The 22,010-nt window shown below is 39.0% G+C and overlaps 2 protein-coding genes across 2 annotated transcripts; both read left to right on the forward strand.

Moving 5' to 3' along the window:
- The first annotated feature begins 344 nt into the window (after positions 1 to 344).
- Positions 345 to 3,121, forward strand: LOC125179161 (sal-like protein 4). Its single transcript, XM_047884483.1, has 2 exons — positions 345 to 462; positions 954 to 3,121. The coding sequence occupies exons 1-2, from the start codon at positions 421 to 423 to the stop codon at positions 1,698 to 1,700; spliced, it is 789 nt and encodes a 262-aa protein (XP_047740439.1). The 5' UTR covers positions 345 to 420; the 3' UTR covers positions 1,701 to 3,121.
- A 2,416-nt stretch (positions 3,122 to 5,537) lies between these two features.
- LOC108679130 lies at positions 5,538 to 19,950 on the forward strand. Its single transcript, XM_018167715.2, has 4 exons — positions 5,538 to 5,671; positions 14,028 to 14,171; positions 15,741 to 16,229; positions 16,498 to 19,950. Exons 2-4 carry the CDS (start codon positions 14,079 to 14,081, stop codon positions 19,768 to 19,770), a joined length of 3,855 nt encoding a protein of 1,284 aa, XP_018023204.1. The 5' UTR covers positions 5,538 to 5,671; positions 14,028 to 14,078; the 3' UTR covers positions 19,771 to 19,950.
- The last annotated feature ends 2,060 nt before the right edge of the window (positions 19,951 to 22,010 follow it).

Genomic DNA, 22,010 nt, shown 5'->3' on the forward strand with positions numbered 1-22,010 from the left:
GCCGGCAGTTGCCACGCCCTGCAGGAGATTCCCGAGGAAGTTCTCCGTCACCAGCACCTTTGTCAAACTTTGATAAATGCCTCGCGATACTTATGCCTTCAAGTCACGCCTCATCTTCGGCCTTGCTAACCTCATCCAAGCCGTCACTCCTCGGCTCTGAATTACGTCAGGACGCTCAGAACTCTGGATCTGTTGGAACCGACAAAGGTTTCATTCGTGACTCGGTGGAGATCCAATCTACTACTGGCGTTAGCAAGATAGTTGCCGTTTACCGCTGCAAGAGTTGCACGTACAGCTGCGGCAGTGCTGAAAATATGCGCAAGCACACCCGTGTCCATAGCGGGGAGAAGCCATTCGCTTGCCCCATGTGCTCGTACCGTGCATCGCAGCGCGGCAACCTCAAGCGCCATATCCGCCTGCATGATCCGCTTACGCAGTGACAGTAGCACTGCCAACTCATGCGTATGGTTATTTACTTTTATTAAACGTATCATTGAATAATGTAAAACATTGTTTTGAAGCGTTCTACGCACTAAGAAAAATTATTCTTCTCTTGATGATGTACTTATACAGGAGTCATGATGGGGCATTTTATGTTCTCGAAGTTGTGTCACTAGTCCTAGCTTCCATGATAAATCTTGTGTAGCCGCGAGGTTGGAGCTTCGCTTTTTCTGTGTTTATTACTATTCCGACTATCGGATAAGATTTTAGCACTTTATAGATGCAACTGGGGTTAAATTCGCGATGAGCGTCGAAAGTTGAACTCGCAATCAAAATGACAGAAAATCTGTATTGGTGCTGGGCGTGATTATTCGATGCATTATTTTGGAACAATGTCGTCAGTGTCCAGAGAAATTATCTGTTCAGGGTTTGGCTATTAATAGCGAGTATTTATTTCTAAAATATAATTAGTCTTGTTAATTCAGCCCTAATTATTGACTTTCATTGATCAGCTCGGAGTCCACGATGGGTCTTCAGCAACATCACGGGCAGCCTGGCACAGATCAGCGTCGCTTCCGTTGGGCGTCCTGGCAGGAGGAATGCCTAAATTCAATTCTGCAAGTTTACCAATTGTTCCTAGACCTAAAAAGTCTATTATTAGCGACAGCTCTGAGGCAAAATCATTTGTCTGCACATTTTGCTCCTACCAAACTAATGTAAAGACAAATTTTCGAGTGCATCTGCGCACCCATACAGGCGAGAAACCCTACGAGTGTCCATACCCTCAATGCACATACCGGTCGTCCCACAAGTCAAACCTTAAACCTCACATGCTAAGGCATCAAGCTCAGTCACCTACAAACATGCGTTACAATCTCAGCACAAACGTAGACGCAACTCTCGACTACAGCCTTGCTGCTCAATCATTGATGGACATCAATTCATCTCAGCCCTCGAAAACCTCGCAAGTTTATACCTCTTGCACTTCTTCTTATGTTACAGCTGGGCCTCCTGGAGTCCCGTATGAAGGCGACCAACTCTACAGTATATTTGCTTCGTCTTCTGATGCTTCGAATATTTTGTCTAAAGCATGCCTTCCTGCTGATGTTCCATCCCAGTCATTCCAGTTATCTGCAACTGTCGGAACTTCATCTTCAGTGGCCACTGAATCAGTGGGCGAACCCATTTGTTTGTTGGGGACGTCTCCAACACAGCCTGAATATTCTAATTACTCGGAATCTCAAGAAAAGTCCGAATAAGAGAAACTCTTTTAAATTCCATTGACGTCTCTACCATGACGGATGTGAATCACATTGATTTCAACATCCAGAAGTCATGCAATGCCAATGCGTCAAACTTATCACGTTCTGAAGTCAACTTATACTACAAAGCTAACTGTTCTCCGTTCATTTTCGTACCGGTCGCACAATCTAACGGTCACTATTTCATGTGTGGCAAAAGAGATCTAAGTCATTCAGTATTCTTACTACCCTGCTTCAACATGAGAGGTCTAGATTCCTGTAGTAGATTGTTATTGCAGCATTTATTTAGACCCATTAGTGTGTACTCGATTCCTAGCATCACTATGGTTTTTTGTTGAATTTTCAGTGTGTAACAAAGCAAAATATGTAGAGTATACATTTTATGAAACTCTTTGAAAGCTCTGTTACTCCATGACTGATTAACCGAGTTGTAACTGCAGTTTTTATATTGCTTTTCTACCTCTCATTCGTTACGCTTATGATACCTACGAGGCATTTTTCTTCGATTACAGGTATATTTGAGTGCCCTTGCCATGTATTTTTTAAATTTTTTTCATTCATTTAATTCAAGAATATGATATTTATGCGATGTAAGATAACGCTCTAGCGACTAGAGATGAACTTTTTATGGTGTGTGTAAGTAGAGTTCTACATAACTTCGTAATCGCTTTATCCTACACAACTGTAATACACAGCTGTAAACTCGGATCGTATTTGTGAAGCCAACGTAGATGTCTCCCAATCTACTCTCTTACTTACTTTGGTTCCGAAAATGCAGATTTTTCCTTTAATTTTCTTATAATATGTCATTGTTTGAACGTCGTTGGCTTTTATTTACATTTGCAATTTCGTTATCATATGCAAAACCAATGAATGAAAATATTTTACGTTTGAGTCATTATGAATTGAGTGTGCATTAGTTTCTCGTAAATAGTGTTTTCATGAGGCCTGTATCAGACAATACTTGTACAGCAATCCTATGTGAACCGCGTTTCATGAGCATTGTTATTGAGAGTGCCACCACAAGCTAGTGTTACCGCATAAAGGATCTCACTTGCGTTTTTTTCTGGATTCGTAGGTATGATACCGTGTACCTTGCTTTTCTGTCTCTCATGCGGGTGGCCGATGTCTCTTGTACGCGTAGCTTTTTTCTGTTTCGGTCCTCAATTCCTCCCAAATTTTCGCCTCTCTGAGATGGTAACGATGCTTCCTGCTCAGTTGCTTCAGTGCGCTGTCGGTTTCTGACTTTCCAACATCACTTGTAGATGATGTTGGTGCAGGAAATTTGCTATGCTGACTTTAGTTGGGAATAATATCTTTTGACTTGCGCTATGAGATGGATTCGTAGGTGAAAGTCTAGTAAGCCAAGTAAACTACCACTAGTGTTAGGATGCATTGTCGATCTTAAATAGATTTGACTGACCTAAGAAATTTGCAATCGATCCCTTACTAAATTTGGTAATTGTGGAGAGATTCTATGAAAATTTATTATTCATTCAAGATGAAATCTAATATAGACAGTTACTAGACACGATTGCGTCTTACCGGGCTTTTTTTGGCAGTAGAGCTCCCGGTTGTCTAGCTTGTACACGATCTGATAGCCGGCACCTAGCTCGATGACTGGGTGCTGGCTACTACGCTGCAATGAAGACCCCTCACACTCACTGAGATTCCTCTATGATTGACTGTATATAAAATTGGATAGATTATATTAATTATCGGTAAGGTTACTATTCGTTCTTTCACGAGAATAGGCTAGAAATGCAGCACCAGAGTTGATATTCTAGCGCTAAACAGGTACGGAAAGTTGTCTCAACAAGTTAAAATTCTCGGTAGAGTTGTTATTAGGTAATGTAGGATCGAGCTGAAACAGTTTTCACTGCATAACATTCAGCGCAACCTCAAAGATAATATTATTCAGATATCATCAGATTTAACAAGGAGCTTTGCTGGGCATTAGTCAAAAATCGAAAATGTTTCTTATTTGTGCGTGAAAAATTAAAATGCCTGAAGAAATATTTGTGTAACGATCGTGAGTTGTAGTTTTCGATACCAGCAACCTGGAGGTGCATCAAACTCCTACCAAGCATTCGTGTTTGATACAGAAGCAAGTTCAAATCTTTCTTACTGTAGCTTTGTTCACTGTGGAGTTATCTGGAACGACACTTTTTGACCACAGTTGCATATAGTCGTCATTTTGAGCGGCGGGGATAAGGAGTTTAATAAGGAGGCGCAGAGTTTGGAGCATAAGGAGGCGTAAAGTTTGGAACAAATCACCAGGCTCATTTTCACTTCAACAAATTGCAAATGTGGAAACACATACCAGCGCCCGGTTGTGAAGCTCCTTAGAGCATATCCCATCAGAATGTTGTGGAGCGGCCTCGAACGCTTGTCTCCATGACGTGGGGTGCTTCTCGTCGACAGATGCTCAGAATATATGTGGCCTTTATAAGAAGTGAGATGGATGAAATGGAGTATGGCTCCACACTTGTATGGGACATTCCAAAGTCTTATTGAACCACCTAGAAACAGTGCAAAATTTTGCTCTCCGGTACATCCAGAGAGCACGCCTGTTTTGATTTTATCATCTGAGAAACTCATATCGCACAATTGTCTTCAAGATACAGAAGTTGATGCGAGTCAAGGGACTTAACTGAATGGCGATTTGCTGAATTAGAGGCCATAGTGGCATCACGTGGAAATGAGGTGGCTGAGAGGGTTGCAAATATGGCACATTCTGACAACTGTTCAGCAAGATCTCAGCTGCGACTTCGGTTCCATGAAGTCTTTCGCCGTTCAAGAATGGGCACGCCTGAAAGCGACCAGTTGCCGCGAGAAAGGGGCTGGCTAAAATATCATATTACAAAGACTACAAGCTCGAGGGTAGCGACTGGCCGAGCTTCGAGCAGATCAAGGATTTCTCATGATGGTCGCGCAAAACTTGCTCTCAGACTTTGCTGCATTCTGACTACCAGCCTTAATTAAGCGATTGTAGAATCGCACGGTTATTGCCAGAGGAAAGCTGAACATGTCAGTAAAAAAAAAGTTCCTTACGTTACGGAGAAAGAATACCAAATCCCTGTCAACAAAAGAAGAAGACTAGAAAAACATGTCGACGTTTCTAGCAAGGGAACTCAATGAAGGATTTTGTTAAATTATTTTCGCACGAATTAGTTTAAAATTGTAAAATAGTGCTTACTTTGCTTAAGCAAGTGCCGATTAATAATAATAATAATAATAGTGGTTTCAGCGTTTATTAGGCCGTAGGCCTGTTGCCGATTCTTAACATCACAGAACATTCACAGCTTGATGCGGTCTTGAACTCACAACTCACTGCTCCAATTTTTGCTTAACCGCCCGGCCTCCTTGCCGATCAGAAACTGGCGCACAGAGCTGGGATCGAACCCGCGCCTCTCTGCGCCAATCTGAACTTTTAACCACTGGGCCACCCTGCCGACAATATAGCAACCATTTTAAAAATATATCTCAGTACTCACTGCAGTGAGTGACAGAGAGCGCATTTTCTCGTCGACGAAAACTTGAGGTCACGGACAGACAGACGGACGGACGGACATGGCGAGCACAATAGTGCATTTTTTCCATAAATGAGAAAATGCTCTAAAAAGCGGAAAAAGCACGTTTCTTGAGAATATCTATGTGCCTCTGACGAATAAACTATTAAATGCTGATAAGTTTATTATAAAAAATCAAAATTAGATCGAATCATTGCCCCTTTTTCAAAACGCAAATGATTCTTCCGGCTTTAGGGTAATATCTGACACGTGATTTAATTTACTCCAAAAAGCGTCACATCATTACATCGTCGTGGTAAAAAAACGGCAATGTGCACTGCGCGCGAAGTCACCGAAGTGCTGTCCTGTCAGTCACGTGTACCTTTGAAAATTTGTGCCAATAAACAATTTGAATGCATGATGTGTAATCAAACTTCATCATTACTTTTGAAACAGGTAATTTTTATAAAAAAAAACTAATGATAAGGTATACAAGTTACTTTTAAGCTAATATAAGAGACCGAGATGGCCAAACATCAGCGTACAACCTACAACGAACGAACCAGATCAGCCGCTATACATTTTTTTTCTACTTTTTTCTTTTTCTCTCTTCTTCTTTTTGCCACACAATTCCTACTACACACAGCAATCCCCCAATTGTGGCCTTTTCCTGTGTCTGTGTGTGTCATTATTGTATAAAACAGTCTTGCATTAATTTTACCTAGCCAAATAACCCTAACCAAACTGAACACAGCCTGACATATCCTAACCTGTTGTAACCTAACCTGTCCTAACCCAACCAGGGCCAACCTAACCTGTCCTAACTAGCTAGCTATCTTGAAGTTGAAACTATAAGTAGCACTGTAGCAGAACTCTTGATTATGCAGAAGGCTACTGCCCTACGCCTACAGGAAAAGGTAACTGTGGTTAAGTATCAGAGTATGTTACTTACCGGAAGGCGGAAGCTACCTGTAAATATTACAAGATGGAGATGGAATGATTATGATTAGAACATGATCATCATTTGCATAATGAAGAAAACACAGCATTGAGATGCAGCTGGAGCTGACTATCTTTAAATCTAAAAGTAATCAGTAATTTCAGTATTTAGGCATGTGTTTTTTATAATAGGCATGTGTTTTTTATAAAAAATTTATTCTCTTTTAAATTACTGGCATGACAATCTTACAAAGTTACAACTTCACACACATATATAGATATATTTGATTAGGTACCGTCCATAGTGACAAAGCACAGATTTTTTAGAATCAGTTCATTTTTCATTCCCTCATTTACTCACAATTTAAACCAATTTCTTTTGGATGATAATGCAGGTATCCAGGATACTTAACTGGTCTACATATAGGACTCAAAAATGAACTTGAGGGAGAGTCTAAAAAACTCTGCTTTGCCACTATGGTACCGTCATGCCGTCATGGGGGTAAAAAGGGATGGTTTTGAGCGTTTTTTGTTCATAACTTCTTACCATGAAACATTTCAGAAACAAGTTTAGGCTCATTTTATAGGTATACTAGCTCTTTGCAGTTTGCAAGCACTATCCACTATCAAATGGCATCTTCAAAAAAATTCCATATGCTATTCGTAAGGTGCCAGACGCAAAATAAAACCGTCCCGAATTATCCCTGGGAACGTGGTAATCCAGGACACTTGCAATAAAAGTTAATTTTAAAACTTTTGAAGCATGCTGAGTGTACTCCTCTATTACTAACAGTACTCTGAAGTCCTCCTCTTCCATTGTAGATGTAAAATAAATGACATTTTCTGTGATTTTTACTTGTTTTTCCTTTTTTGATATGATATTACCACATTCATTAATTACCGTATTATTGATGTGATATTACCATATCCATGAACATGCCATTGAGCATTTACAACAACCTTGTCCACTGCAAGCTTCATATCAGCAGCCATGTAGCATTTCTTCTGTATCTGTAAGCTTACAAAATGGCTTGTAATTTCACACCATTTTAATTGGGTTAAGTGAATTCACTATAAAAGAAAAATTGTAAAAAAACATACTTGAAACAGAAAAGAATGTTTTAGTCACAACCATCTTATGTTTTGGAGAAATAAATCATAGTTTAGGACTTTAGGTCAGTTACTCTTCATTCTATGTATGATGCCCGGTGCAGTCGGGTGCACAATTCTATATATAGCATTCTATGTACAATTTTGTAACGACCGATGATAAGTGAATTTTTTTTGCTGAGCAAGGTAAATGTAATCAAACTTCTTTGTTGTTAATCAATTTTTTCGTTAACTGGAGCCTTTGCTAACTGAGGTTCTACTGTAAATGCATTTTTAAGGGTGTCCCTAATTACCCCGAGGGGGTGTCCCTTTTTACCCTGTTGCGTGGAAATCGCTTCCATTTTTTTGTGGAATGAAATAGGCAAATTCTGTCAATTACTTTTTCAAGCCAACACCTGGGTGCAACTTTTATGTAAGTAAAATTTTTTAATACGGCTAATATTTTTTTTTTGCTCCAGACCTTAGCAGAGGTACTTTTCCAAAATTGCACTTTTCACTTTTTTTCAGTGATTTTTTTTAGAGATAGTAAATGTTTGATTTCTTGACTAGCTTTATACATAATAGATAGTAAAAATGTTGAAGTTTATGCCACTATTTTTTGTTTTGCTATATTTTGATTAGTTTAGCTGCTACTACATTTCTACGAAATGTAGGATGCGCATCCCGATTTACCCCGCCCATCCCTTTTTGCCCCGTTTAACGGTATGTATTCCTATTAAGTATGATACTGCCAGTTTCAAGTTTCACCAGTTTTCATGTGTGTGCTGTGTGCAATATGCATTGTGCAATAGTAGTAGCCTAGTTGGTACTTGGGTACTTACAAGTCAGGAAAAGTTTTTTTTTCTGAAATTTTGCAGCTACAGGGTGCATACTGGTCATGGAAAACCTGGAAAGTCATGAAATTTGAATTTTCATTTTCCATGCCTGGAAAGTTGTTGGATTTTATTTCAGGTCATGGAAAGTCATGGAACAAAAGGCATTTTGATTTCCCTCAATAAGGTTGATGTTGGTTACATGGCCAGGACTGCAATAAAAAAACAGCTTGCAGACAGGAATGCAAGTGCAATGCAAGTTCTCACTTTCAAGACACAAATGCGGGACTTCATGCAGGCTGTAACCCAGAAGCTACTTGATGCGAGCGCTATCACTCTATCAGTATCAGTCATCAGGTACAGGCATATGGCCTTGGTACTTGGTAGGAACCTGAGATGGCTGGTGCCACCAAAAGTCTTCATCAAGAAGGACTGTAAGGAAGCTGACAAGACACAGTTGAAGAACAGTCTCATTTTGCTTGTTGATGCCAAGAGATTCCCTAATACAGATGTAGATGGTGTTGTGCAGAGAGATGTGCAACTTTAGAGATGAATTGTAACATTGCAGTAAACTAAATGCACAGTTTCAAGCATTTTCAACTTCTGATCGACTGGACACTTTTTGGCATGCCATTCTGTCAAAGAGCTTCTACAAGGTCTGGAATGTATAGTGCAGATGCTCATGCTCCTGTCTCATGGCCAAGCCACGGTTGAAAGAGGGTTTATGTTCAACAAGGAAATCATGATGCACAACATGGAAGAGCCAAGGGTGGTTGCCCTGTGTGCTGTGGTTGACCATGTTGCACATGTTGGTGGCCTGGACAAGATGACCATCACCAAGAAGATGTTGCTTGCAGCTGGCAGTGTCAAAACAGCCTACAATAATTATTTGGCAGAAGAGAAAGAGCAGAATGCAAAGGCCCAGAAAACCCAGAAGAGGAAGGCTTTGTTGGTGAGCTAGATGAAATGAAGAAGAAGAAAAGGCATATGGAGGAGGGCATCAAGGTGCTTGGGCAAGCAGCAAATGAATATGCAGAAGCATCGGAAAGAAAAGGGGAGTTTAAAATTATTGCAAGGTTCAATGCCATGAGGCAATCTTTGGAAACAAAGCTAGACACTCTTGAACTGAACATTAAAGAAAAAGTTGATATAAAATAGCTTCCAGTTGAATGTTAAGGTAGTGGTGTTGAAGAGTGTTCTGAACTGTATTGATATTATCATGTACAATCTTGTGTGCATTACTCAATATTTATTGTGATATGACACTATTGAATTCATAATAATACCTGTGTGGGCTTGATTTTCAGACTGTGTCATTTTTGTTCCTCTGTGGCTGCCTGCTCTATGCATTTACACATTTGTTATTTATCAACTGTAGGCAACTAGGCAATGATAGAATATGCACGGTTAGTCTTTCAGTCATGCTAAACCTGTCATATACAGTATTGTGCAAATTAGTTTGGACAGTGGTTGAAATAACAATTATTTGCCCCATTGAAGTTTTATTAAAAAAACATGCCAATAGGACAAAATATGATATAATCAATAGGAAATATGACCTCCTTTTGCTTTTACAAGCATTTGAACACAATTTGGCATGGATTTTACCATAGTTGAACACATTTTAGTCTTTTGCTCATCATGATACCAGGTCCTAATTACAGCACTTATTAGCTTTGCCATTGTCAGACAGTCTTCTTTCAGGAGTCTTTGTTTGATTATAGCGCATAAGTTTTCAATGGGATTAATGTCCAGAGAATTTTCAGGCCAGTTTAAAATCTCCAGTCCACTTTCTTCAAAGAATGTGCGCGTATTACATGCAGTATATATATATATGGCATGGTGCATGATCCTGCTGAAAAATGCCATCTCCATCAGGAAAGTCCCTTGTCATACTAGGAAGCAAATGAGTCTCCAAAATAGCCTTCTATTTAACACTATTCATCATTCCCTCTACGCTACTGAGTCATCATTGGCTTTTAGCACTAAAACTACCCCAAAACATGTTCATAAGCAGATGTTTGAGAGATGGCATTTTTCAGCAGGATCATGCACCATGCCATATATATACTGCATGTAATACGCGCACATTCTTTGAAGAAAATGGACTGGAGATTTTAGACTGGCCTGGAAATTCTCCAGACATCAATCCCATTGAAAACTTATGTGCTATAATCAAACAAAGACTCCTGAAAGAAGACTGTTTGACAATGGCAAAGCTAATAAGTGCTGTAATTAGGACCTGGTATCATGATGAGCAAGTGACTAAAATGTGTTCAACTTTGGTCAAATCCATGCCAAATTGTGTTCAAATGCTTGTAAAAGCAAAAATAGGTCATATCTCCTATTAATTATATCATATTTTGTATCATTGGCATGTTTTTTTTTTAAAAACTTCAATGAGACAAATAATTGTGCTATTGCAACCACTGTTCAAACTAATTTGCACAATACTGTATGAGTCTTGGAAAATTATATTGATGATCATGGAGAGTCATGGAAAAGACATGGAATTTTTTTTCTTAGTAACAGTATGCACCTTGCAGCTATAATATTGTATAATTTCAACAGGTATAAAATCTCGTTGCTCTAATGTCATGTATTTTTATTAGATGGAAAAAAATGGTGGATAGCACTTGGCAAACATGTCATTTCATAAAATTTTCAACCTCCATAATCTGCAGTACTTTGATGCTCCCACCAGTGCCAAAATATCCTGCAGAATGCAGGCATGGAATATATCTTCTTGGTGAGACTGAGCCACAACTTTATTTTTCAAGACTTGGTTTTATGGATTTGCCAGCCATGATTCCATTTCTTTGAGCTGTGAATTCCATATCTCAGCCATCATTAGCCATGAAGAGCCATTTACAAACCACAAACTTATTTACAAAGTCCTGTGCACGTGTTACCCCAAATCTTTAACACGTTGACTCCGAAGTGGTACATATCTGTACCACGAGGTATATTGCTCCAGGACAGAGTGGTACATATGTATACCATTTCAATTATTTCAGCACATTATTTCAAAAAAAGATTTTAACATTCAAGTTAAGAAGTTAGTCACATTATATTTTTTACCGGTAATAGGAAGGATAGGGTCAATGAAAAAACGTAACAAATCTCAAATGCGCGTATTTTTAATAGCACAGATTTGAAACAAATACGGCATTCTGTCACAGCCTTAAATTCCAGTTTATCACATAAAGTGAGCGATAATAATTAAAATGAATAGAAATATGGAATACCAGCCATATTTCCTTTATCAGTTGATGATTTGCTCCAACTTCTAGACATTTTCATGTTTTTCTATTTTTTATTAGTTTCTAGACTATACCACAGAGCCGTGGTACAATAGTGTTACACTTTGTTTGTCGCATGGTTTTTGCGGCTGCAGTACGTTGTGGTACACATATGTCCCACATGTTTTCTCTCACCAACATGTCCCGTCTAATGCATATAGAGCTATGCACCTCCTTTCACTGCGGTGGCAAGTGTCAAACTAACTTGAGAAAGGAAATTTGTCACCGTCTGCTAGGGAAGTTTGGCATATGACCAATTAGAGTCAACGTGTTAATTTTACCCTGAAAATGGTCAAACATCAATAATGACATTTGTCTTTAGTCTTTACTTTAGTCACTTTAGTGGCAACTGAACAAGTGATTATACTGTCTGACCGCTCTTCAATGAAACGTTTTGGGTTGACTCAGTATTACGTTCTGCCAGAACATTCTGGTGGGGTAAATCAAGACAGTTCTATGTCATCGTGTAAAAATGTTATAGCAGCAAAACTGATTGAAATATTGCAAAACTAACAATAGTGGCATAAACTTCAACATTTTTCTAATCTATGTAGCATAAAGGAAGTTAAGAAATCATACATTTATTAGCTCTAAAAAATCCCTGAAAAATGTTTAAAACTGATATTTTGGAAAAGTACTTCTGCTAAGGTCTGTAGTAAAAAAAGTTGTCATGTTAAAAAATTTTGCTAAAAAACTTGCAGAGACAGGTATTGGCTTTAAAACTTTATTGACACAATTTGCGTACCTCAATCCAAAACAAATCGGCGGCCATTTCAGCAAGACCGTCTATTATGGGGAACCCCCCCCCCCAGGGTAATATGGGACACCCCTAAAAATGCATTTACAGTAGAACTTTGGTTAGCAAAGCTCTGGTAAAAAAAAAGTGGTTAATGACAAAGAATTTTGATTAAATTTATTTATTTTGTTGAAAAAATTTCACTTGATGAAAAATTAATGCTTCATTGGTCATCACAAAATTGTGTATAGAATCTCCTAGATAGAATTATGCACCAGGCAACATAGAATGAAAAGTAATTAACTGAAACTATGACTTATTTTTCCAAAAAATATGATGGTTGTCACTAAAATATTCCTTTCTGTTGCAAGTATTATAATTAATTGCAAATAATTATAATTAATTTTAAAGTTTCTAGATGGAAAATCCATAGTCATACTACAGACTTACAGAGCAATATACACATGCACTGACATGGGGATGAGGGTGAAAAGAGGAAATAGCTTCAAGATAAAAGGGGGGGGGGAAGGCATATTGTGTGTTGACGCACTCAGCACTTGTCTTCAATAGTTGTGGAGGTTTTGTCATAACTTTCAGGCATTTCTTGTTAAACTCCATGTGAGAACCCAAACAAACTAGATTCATTTCACACCATTTTATAAAGTAAAAAAATCAGTGGTAAACAATTGTGATTAGTTATTCTTTGCAAATGCACATGAATTTGTATGTGCCCGTAAACACATTGTACGAGCTTTGTACGTACTTCATACATAAGTCCCCAAACCACAGCTGCCCATGAACTCCACACATCTGCAGCATTTTGGGGAGAGAGGGTATCTAGCTGGGGAATATCAAGCCTCAACCATTTTCAGCTTTTCCTTGAATCATAACCTTCAAATAATTCATGCACAAATCAATTCATGTATGTTAAACTATTATTCAAAATTGGAGAAATTGATTTGATAATAAACATATTTCTGAGTTTACGTCTGCAAATCTCACCACAGCTTGGGGGTGAGGGAAGGGGATTCCAAGCTTGGGAGTTGCTGTGAACCTGTTGTTTTGCAGGTCTCTGCTTGTCTGATTTATGACTGCATTCTTTAAACCAAATAGGTGTGAACTGCATACAAATAGGTGTGAACTAACCTTAACCCTAAGAGGATTGTTAAATGAGCTTGATCATGCCCTGAAACTAACCCCAGCAGTTTGTGTAAGTTACCCTAAGAATAATAATTTATTAAATCATGCATTACAGTCCTCCTTTGTTTTTATTAAAAAAATGTGCACCACCCAGTCCTTTCTCAGTCATTTCATCTTGATAATCAAAATGTGCATTTCGCCATGTGAAACATGTTGGAAATGCAAATTCCTGCCTGATACAGCACTTCATATCCACTTTTAAACTCAGATATGTCACTTGGTGGCACTCACAAAAGTGTTGTGTAAGAATTCCATACAAAAACTTGGATTTAAAAAATTTTTGATGCTTGAAAACCATTTACTGAGTATGAGTAGTTGCAGATGTAACAATATTGGAATATTTTATTGAGAGAAAATTGGGTGTTGTACAACTATGATCATACATTTGATTACACTGAAAATCTCACATCTCAAACAGCTAGAGTGCAAGCATCTAAAAAAAATATCCTTATTTTTCCCCAGAACTTTTGAAAATTAGACTTAGCACTTTGAAATTTTTCCTAACCTTGAAGCTGTTTTCAACTAAAATGTTGAATTAAATGGACGTTCAATTATGCAAAGTTTGAAAAAACCTACTTATTCTCAAAGAACTTAATGTATTGAAAAAAAGCATTAAAAACTTTTCCTGAGTGCACTAGGTGTTTAAAAATAATGCATACCTAGAGAGTTGGATATTTTAAAATTATGATAATTGTTTTTAAATTCCATTACAGGATTCCATTGAGAAGATTTAGAAGAGCTTGAGTCCAGTGCAGCACTTTGATATGGCTCCAGACCTGTTACATATTCGTATAAAAGACCACCAAACTTCTCTGCATTCGTCTTTTTTGCATCTCTTCTCCAGCCAGGACAGCAAGGTTTGTAGATGCTCATCTAAGGTTAAAGAATTCATTGTGTGTTCCAAGTTTACTTTGTACTCTGGGCTTGGCATCAAAGTTAGGTTATTGGCAAGTGAAATCTACTTGGGAAGATAAATAATTGGTTTAAAAGTGGTCAATACTTAACTTTGTACTTGCACATCAGCTAATTCAAGTACTAATATTTATTCTGAAATTCATTTGCTGTTCAATTTTATGCCTAATATTCAGGGGTTAGACAAAATAAAGGAAATGCCTGAGAAATCCCAAAATACATTTTATTAAGGTGTAGGTCCACATTTTGCAGCAATTTCAGCCTCAATTCTCTCTGAGGCATTGATTCATATAAATTGCAAATTTTTTCCAAAGGAATTTTAATCCATTCTTCAGTTAAAACTCCCTCCAGCTCTTTCAAATACAATGGCTGCAGGAATCAACTTCTGACTTGCATGTCTAGAATCGACCATAAATTCTTGATAATATTCAGGTCTGGTGGTTGTGGTGGCCAAATGAGATGCTCAACGTCATTAGAATGTTCCTCGTGCCATTTTTTAACAATTCCTGCTGTATAGATGGAGGCATTATCATCTTGCAAGATGGCGTTCCCCTCTAGAAACAGTGCTTGAACCATTGGAAGAACTTTGTCCTCAAAAATTCCTAAATAGTCTAGACTATTAGTGATTCTTCCATGAAGAAAAATCATAGGTCTGCTAGATTTCAAAGAAATAGCACCCCAGATCATCACAGATCCCCGCCATGTTTCATGGTTTGGAGGAGGCAGTTGGGATTGAATGACTCCTTTGGCCATCTCCAAAGGCAAACTTGGCCACAGTTGATTGCAGCTCTTTCAAAGAATCCAGATCAGTGCAGCTCTTGGCAGACAGTCTATGGAAACTGGGTTCTGCAGGTGTCCATTGAGGTCTGCACTAATTTTAAATGCCGTGGTCTTTTGATTGTTCCTCACAATTTGATTTCGGTACTGATGGTCTTTCAAGACGACTTCAAAAGCAGTCATTACTTATGAGACAGTACCTCCAGAAACGTCAAGTATTTGAAATGTTTCTGTCACATTAGCACCTGCCATACAGGAACTAATAATTTGGCCTCTTGGAAAGCAGACAGGTGTGCCATTTATAGGTTATAGACACAAAAAGCTACTGAAAATATCTGTGTAAGGGTAAAATATCAATGACCAGCAAAAATGAACAATAAAACATAAAAATATGTCACATTTTTATTGTTTATAACATATATAAATATTTTTTTTGCATGCACTCTTGGTGCATAATTCATGATTCATTGCTCCTAAAAATGTGATTTGTGTGATAAATTAATGCGTCTTTATATTTTTTGTATTCACATACTGTTACAATTTTCTATGTACAATTTTTTTAATAATAACATCAAATTCATATGTCAATTGCATGAAAATTTGTGACAATCATGTTTCCTTTTGTTTTGAAGATAGAACAGGCAACTAATGTTTTCATAGTCAATACAATACTTTACATTTTATATTAGATTCCTGTTAGTCCCAATGGTCAAATTTATTATTATTTTTGCTTGCAGATAAACTATGATGATGCCACGATTGCGTGTGGTGGCAAGCTGTACCCTGTGCACCGGCTCGTATTGTCAGTGTGCAGCGACTACTTTGCTGCCATGTTTGCTGCCACCAGCGCTGTTGGTCGTCACCCCATCATTGTTCTGAAAGATATTCCATCAGATATATTTGAAGTTTTGCTAAAATTTATATACATTGGTGAAGTAAATATTGAGAGGTCAAAATTTAGTGCTCTTGTGGATGCTGCTCGTTGCCTCAAGGTACGCAGTTTGGCATCTTATAAATATGATGCCAATTCTGAGAATCCAGACAAGAGTCATGATGTTTCTCCCAAACCTGCTGAGAAAAGGAAAGTTGTTTCAGAAGAAGCTTCTGCTGATGAACAAAAATCACCCAAGGTTACTTGTCAGAGGTCTCGACAGCTGACAGGAGCAAATGACAAGCAACTTGTAAAGCAGGAAGACTCGACTGAGCCGCAGCAACCTCCATCACAGGTGTTCTACTGCTCCAATTTTCTCATTCTGATTTTGATACTAATGCGATTTTAGGAGTTGAATTATTTATTTTAGTCAGTGATAAAAATGGGTTGTTTCTTGCCAATATCATATTGTTATCCCCCAGCGCTTCAATGATAGACAAGCTAGCAATTGTTGTGCATCATTTATAAATATTATTTATTATAAGTTTAGATATTGGCACATATTTTCATCTCTTCGTGTTTTTATATCCAAAAATGTTGTTTAATGCTTGTTTTTTTTACAGGTTTCATCTATGAAAATTAATGCGTCCTTGAAGTTGTGTTCAGTAAGACTCTCCCCCGTAGAGTTATACACTCCAAACGAGGAAGAAAACGACAAAAAATGCCCCAATAAAAGTATGCCCAGCAAGAAGTATGGCTGTAAGTTATGTGACTTTAAAACCCGTTTCAGGGGCGCAATGACGTTGCACCTTCGAAAGCACGTGAGACTAGAACAAAAAAAGTATGAGAACAAACTATACACCAAGAAGCAAACTAAAAGATGCATGAGCCTGAGAACTGCTGCACTGAATAAATATTATGGCCGGTCTTTGTCGAAGAAGACTGATATAAAAATGACTGAAATTGCTATAGATGAAGCAAAGATAAAGAATGAATGGGAAATTGCAGGTCCTTCGATTTGCAAGAATGATAAACCAGATTCGGACCAACATTCAGGCTTTCATTTACCAGTTCAAAAAGAAATCACTTTTTCTTGCACTTATGACAATAAAAAATCCGCTCGGAAGTTCTCGGTTGCATCGCCAGTGCCCAAAGCTTTTCAAAATGATCCCCTGCAATGCTCTTTGTGTTTTCTGCACTTTGGTACCAAGTCAAAGCTGCTTTCTCACAATCTGACTCACAAGCAAGTTAACGGATTTTACCGCTGTTGTTACTGCGACTTTTCTTCTCGCGATCTTTCCAGCCTTGAGATTCATCACCGTGTTCACATGGACGAGAAGTCATTCAAGTGCTTTTTTTGCGCCTTCTCGTCCCGTAGTCCATATGGTCTCAGGTCACACTATGAGAAGGAGAGTCACCCATTTCAAACCTTGGCAAACTGTCCAAAGTGTCCGTATGCCTCTAAGGAGTCCAGCGAACTGGAAGAACACGTGATGTATTCACATCCTGAGGGCAACGCACCTTATAAGTGTCCTATATGTTCCTTCTTAGCCTCCGACAGAAGCCAGTACATTGAACACATGCGTTCCCATCCTCCTCAGACCAAATCGTGGTTTTGTGTCAGTTGTTACTATTGCACCTATGATCTGAAAGCCTTCAACTTTCATGTGAAGACGAGACATAAGAAGAAGAAGAATATTTCAGTTGGACAGCCAGCACCGAAAAAATCTGCTTTGAAAAGAGAAAAGAAAACTCGCACAGAAGAGACAGATTTGGGCAAGATTGGGGCAAACCATGGCAAGTCACTGAATGAAATGAACGAGTCAGAATCGGAAATGTTTTCCTCTCCTGCCGCTTCATTTGCTAAGCCAAAACCGGTGCGCTCTACTTCACCATCCAACGAGCGCGTTATAAAGCTCGGTAAGAAGAGATACAAGTGTCCGTTGTGTTCGTTCACGGCACTTAAAAGGGCGCATGTACAAAAACACCTACGACGCCACACGGGAGAGCAACCATATGCTTGCACGGAATGTCTCTATCGTTCATCGCGATATAATTCCCTGGTGTCTCATATGAAACAGCACCGTCGCAATCTTCCGTTCAAGTGCACACATTGCTCTTTTACTACAGCGTATCAATCGCTTCTTCGTAATCACGAAGTTAGGGATCATGCCATTGATGATCTCGACGATATTTCAGCTACGTACGATATTGCTATTGAATCTCACTGTCCTCATTGCCCCTTAAGTTGCAACGACAGAGAATCTCTGCTGAGCCACATCGCCCAAGAACATCCTGAATCCACTTCAGTCAATATTCCTTCAACGTCGTCTACTCTCTTTTCAGACTGCCCTGCTGTTCCAGCGGAAATGTCGGATGCCTCTCTTAATCCTATCTCTTTCGGCGGAGCAAATATTAACAGTAAAGTAAGGAGTGACAACGACAGCTGTATATCCTTCGTACCCGAAACATCGCCCGTTAATGACCCTGATTCAGCTGGTAATCCCTCCGTTGACATGAATGACTCCCATCCATTCTCCAATGTCCAGTTGAAAGTTATCAAACCTTCGCTTATGGATATGGTTGACGTTATAGATGATCCTACTTACGAGAAAAGAGTATCTGTCGAGACTTATTTGTCTGTGGACAATCCTGAAAATCCTTTCATAATGAAAACGGCGGATCGTAAGTATCGTTGCAATGACTGCTTCTTTTTGACTTCCGATCCCGAGGTTATGAAACAGCACCTATCAGAGTATTTAGCATCTAAACCATATGAATGTGATCGCTGTGATTTTCGTTTTAAGTTCGCCGTAATCGCTAATAATCATAAAATGAAGAGGAAGGATTCAAAGAAATTGTACGAATGCCCAATATGTAAGGTGAAAATGTGTTTTGTCACAAAGCATTTGTATGAGTGTTATCATCAAGCTTGTGCAGAAAATGAACCGGGAAGGTCGCATCGCGGTAGACCGCTTAAACTCAAACGTAGACAGCTTCAACTGTCGGCCTTTGAGTTTAGCTCTTCGACCTCAAACAGAAAGGAAGCTGGTGAAAATATCAACTTGCTTCCATCATCTGCTCTTATCAAGGAGAGAGACCCAAATAATGTGGCAGAGGTTAACAAGCAATCAGAAATTAAGATCGACAACGAAGCTATGGACGATAAACATATAGGAAGCGATGTAGAAAATGCAATGCTCGGGAATAGCTCACGTCATGAAGTTTCCGAAGGCTGCAGTGGGCATGACTCTAGAATGTCCGATGAACAAAATAATTTTTCTGATTGTGAACAATTGAAGGAACTACTTAACTCCAAAGCTGCTGAAATTGAAAGAATCGGTATTGTTCGAAATGACCATCAGTTGAAGTCGGCACTTGAGGAAACTAGTGAGAAGATGAAGAAATGTAAAATTTTGATGCACCAAATAAATTCTTCTGATTGCTCATCTAAAAATTCGGATCGAAGCTCAAGAAGCAAAGCTAATGCTAATGCAGAAGTTCTTGGCGGAGCTGCCAACCTTCAAGGAAGTGTTGGCAGTGAAACTAACTGTGATTTCCAAACCCCAACTGAAGCATTTGATGAGAATGAAGTGAGTGAGATTGACAATCAGAACTCGCACGACATTAACGCCGTTGAAATCGAGTGCCTGCAGAACACTACTGACCTTCACGAGCAACAAGTATTTGAGACGAATGGACTTAAATCTTTAGTTAGAGAAACTTCTGAAGACGATGAGGCCATGGACATTTCGTTGATTGATATCGATGCTTTTCATCCTGCCATAAAAGAGAACTTTTCTGGCGTCGATGCACTGCGAATGGTCGAAGATTGCGCTCGTGATCCTCTGGATATCTCAGATTTGCCTTCTTGCAGTAACTCGTCTCTGGCTTAATATGTACTTGTACACAAATGACTTTTGTGGTCCCTGGCTTTTTCTGGTGCCTCTATCTCTGAATTCTTATCACAGAGAAAGTAACTGCTTTTTAACGTTTTTTCTCATGGAAAAAAGGCGGTATTGTGCATGTCATGTCCGTCCGTCTGTCTGTCTGTGACTTGACGTTGCCGAGTATCCATGATATTCGGCAACGAGAAAATGCGCTGTCACTCACTGCAGTGAGTACTGAATTATATTTTTTCATCTGCACGCAGGAGACCTGCATTCATCCCTTGGAATGACGTATGATTTAAACGGTGAGAAATTCATCGCAACGATTTTGGAAACGGTACTCCACAGCTGCTAGAAGGCCTTAATACTCTTCAGCACACCTAGCTTTAGAGCTATCATTAATTTCCTGCCTTTGTTAATTACTCTTAGCGCCCTGCATGTTGTGCACTTTAAAATCTAAGTTTCACTGACCCGAAATTTCAGAACGACACGGACGGCAACGATACTTCGTTGGGCCGCCAGTCGTAGGGAGCATTACTGCCCCCCACGGCTTAGCATGCCCAAACTTCCGTCTCAGTGTTAAGTGTATTTCTGTGTTACTTACAAGTGTATTCTTTTATCGGTAACCGTATTACCGAATTTACTATATTAAAATTAGACATCAATTGTCTATTATACTGTGTCCTGTCCATCTTCTTTTGTTGTTAGACTTAATTACTGTACCTCCAGTTTGTGCGCAATAAACCTTTGCACATTAGCGACCTTAACACCATATTTTGTTCATGTCAAGTTCGGAGATGAGATCCAAATTATGAGATTAGGACATGAATTAATGAAAGTGATAAATTTATTATTGCAAGTGATAAAGTCAACAGATAACTTCATGAACGGAATTTAGTGAAAATTTTATTTTTTTTTTCGTTCGCAAGTCAATACATGCATAATTTTCACTTTCCTTAATCCATCAATCTTCGTAAGATGAGTCAGCTAGATTTGAGTGTTTATTCCTAATTGATTAGTTGCATAACTTGCGACAGCGGAATTTTTTCATAATGTATAATTTATAGCGGAAACTACAGGTCATCTACAAGAATATATGTGTATATGAAGATGATCAGTGTATTGATATCTCCTTTATTTTTACGGGGAATAATAATTCGCAGCGCTCACGCACCGGCGCCACTCGACGTCGTCTAGAAGCACTGACAGCGTGCTCCCTTGTGGCTTTTGTTTCAAAGCTCGTAGTTCATTCTATTGTATGTTCATGAAAGTTGGACTGGACCTATAAATTTCTTGTGGGTTGTCTATGAAAAAGTTTAGTGCCATGTATCACGATGAATTATAAGGCAAATGTCACCTAAAACGTACATAAAACTTAAAATATTGTCATCTAAGTTGCGCTGTTTTATTTACGGTTTATTCATATGGGTATGTCAGAATTGCTGGGTATTATTGCATTCATCCCAGCTTTCAGTTGCGTGTAAAAATAATCGACTAATTATTTAAATATGTGCCAGTGCTAAAAAATATGGGATATATACTTGAAATTTCCTCCTGAAACTAGCTGTCAACATATTTCGTGCATGAGAGGTAACTGATATACCCATGCTTGTGGCAGGGGTGGTATCAATTGATGAGGTGATTAATTCATTTGGTTTCATGAATTTAGTGCGTTGAACTAACGGAAAATGTATTACTGATGCTGCGTGTGACAATACCACTGGCACGTTGACAGCTGAAACTTTTAGCGAGTGAAACTTGACCGGCGACATGGCGTTTTGTTGACTGGGCAGGGTGGCCCAGTGGTTACAGTTCAGTGTATCATGATAGGCGCAGAGAAGTGCGGGTTCGACCCCAGCTTTGTGCGCCAATTTCTTGTGAGAATCGGCGATGAGGCCGGGCGGTTAAGCACAGCAGAATTGTTGCAGTGAGTTGCGAGTTCGAGACCGCAAAATGCAGTAAATGTTCTGCGATGTTAAGAATCGGCGACAGGCGTACTGAACGCTGAAACCGCTATTATTATTATTAGAAACCGCAGGCGTCGGTATGCTACTTAGAATAGAAGTGTCTGCACTGAAGAAATAGGCCCATGGCCTGTTGCCGATGCTTGTACTTTTCGTGACTTGATTCCACAATGGATCCGGCCTTTTGAACCCTATCTTTCCATAACTGACGATTGATTGAGATAGCGAGTTCTGTTCTGACCACTGAAGCAGGAGGTGTGCTGTGCTGAGCTCCCGTGACGA

Source organism: Hyalella azteca, unplaced genomic scaffold (assembly GCF_000764305.2).
Source record: "Hyalella azteca isolate HAZT.00-mixed unplaced genomic scaffold, Hazt_2.0.2 contig15466, whole genome shotgun sequence".
NCBI classification, from domain to species: Eukaryota; Metazoa; Arthropoda; class Malacostraca; order Amphipoda; family Hyalellidae; genus Hyalella; species Hyalella azteca.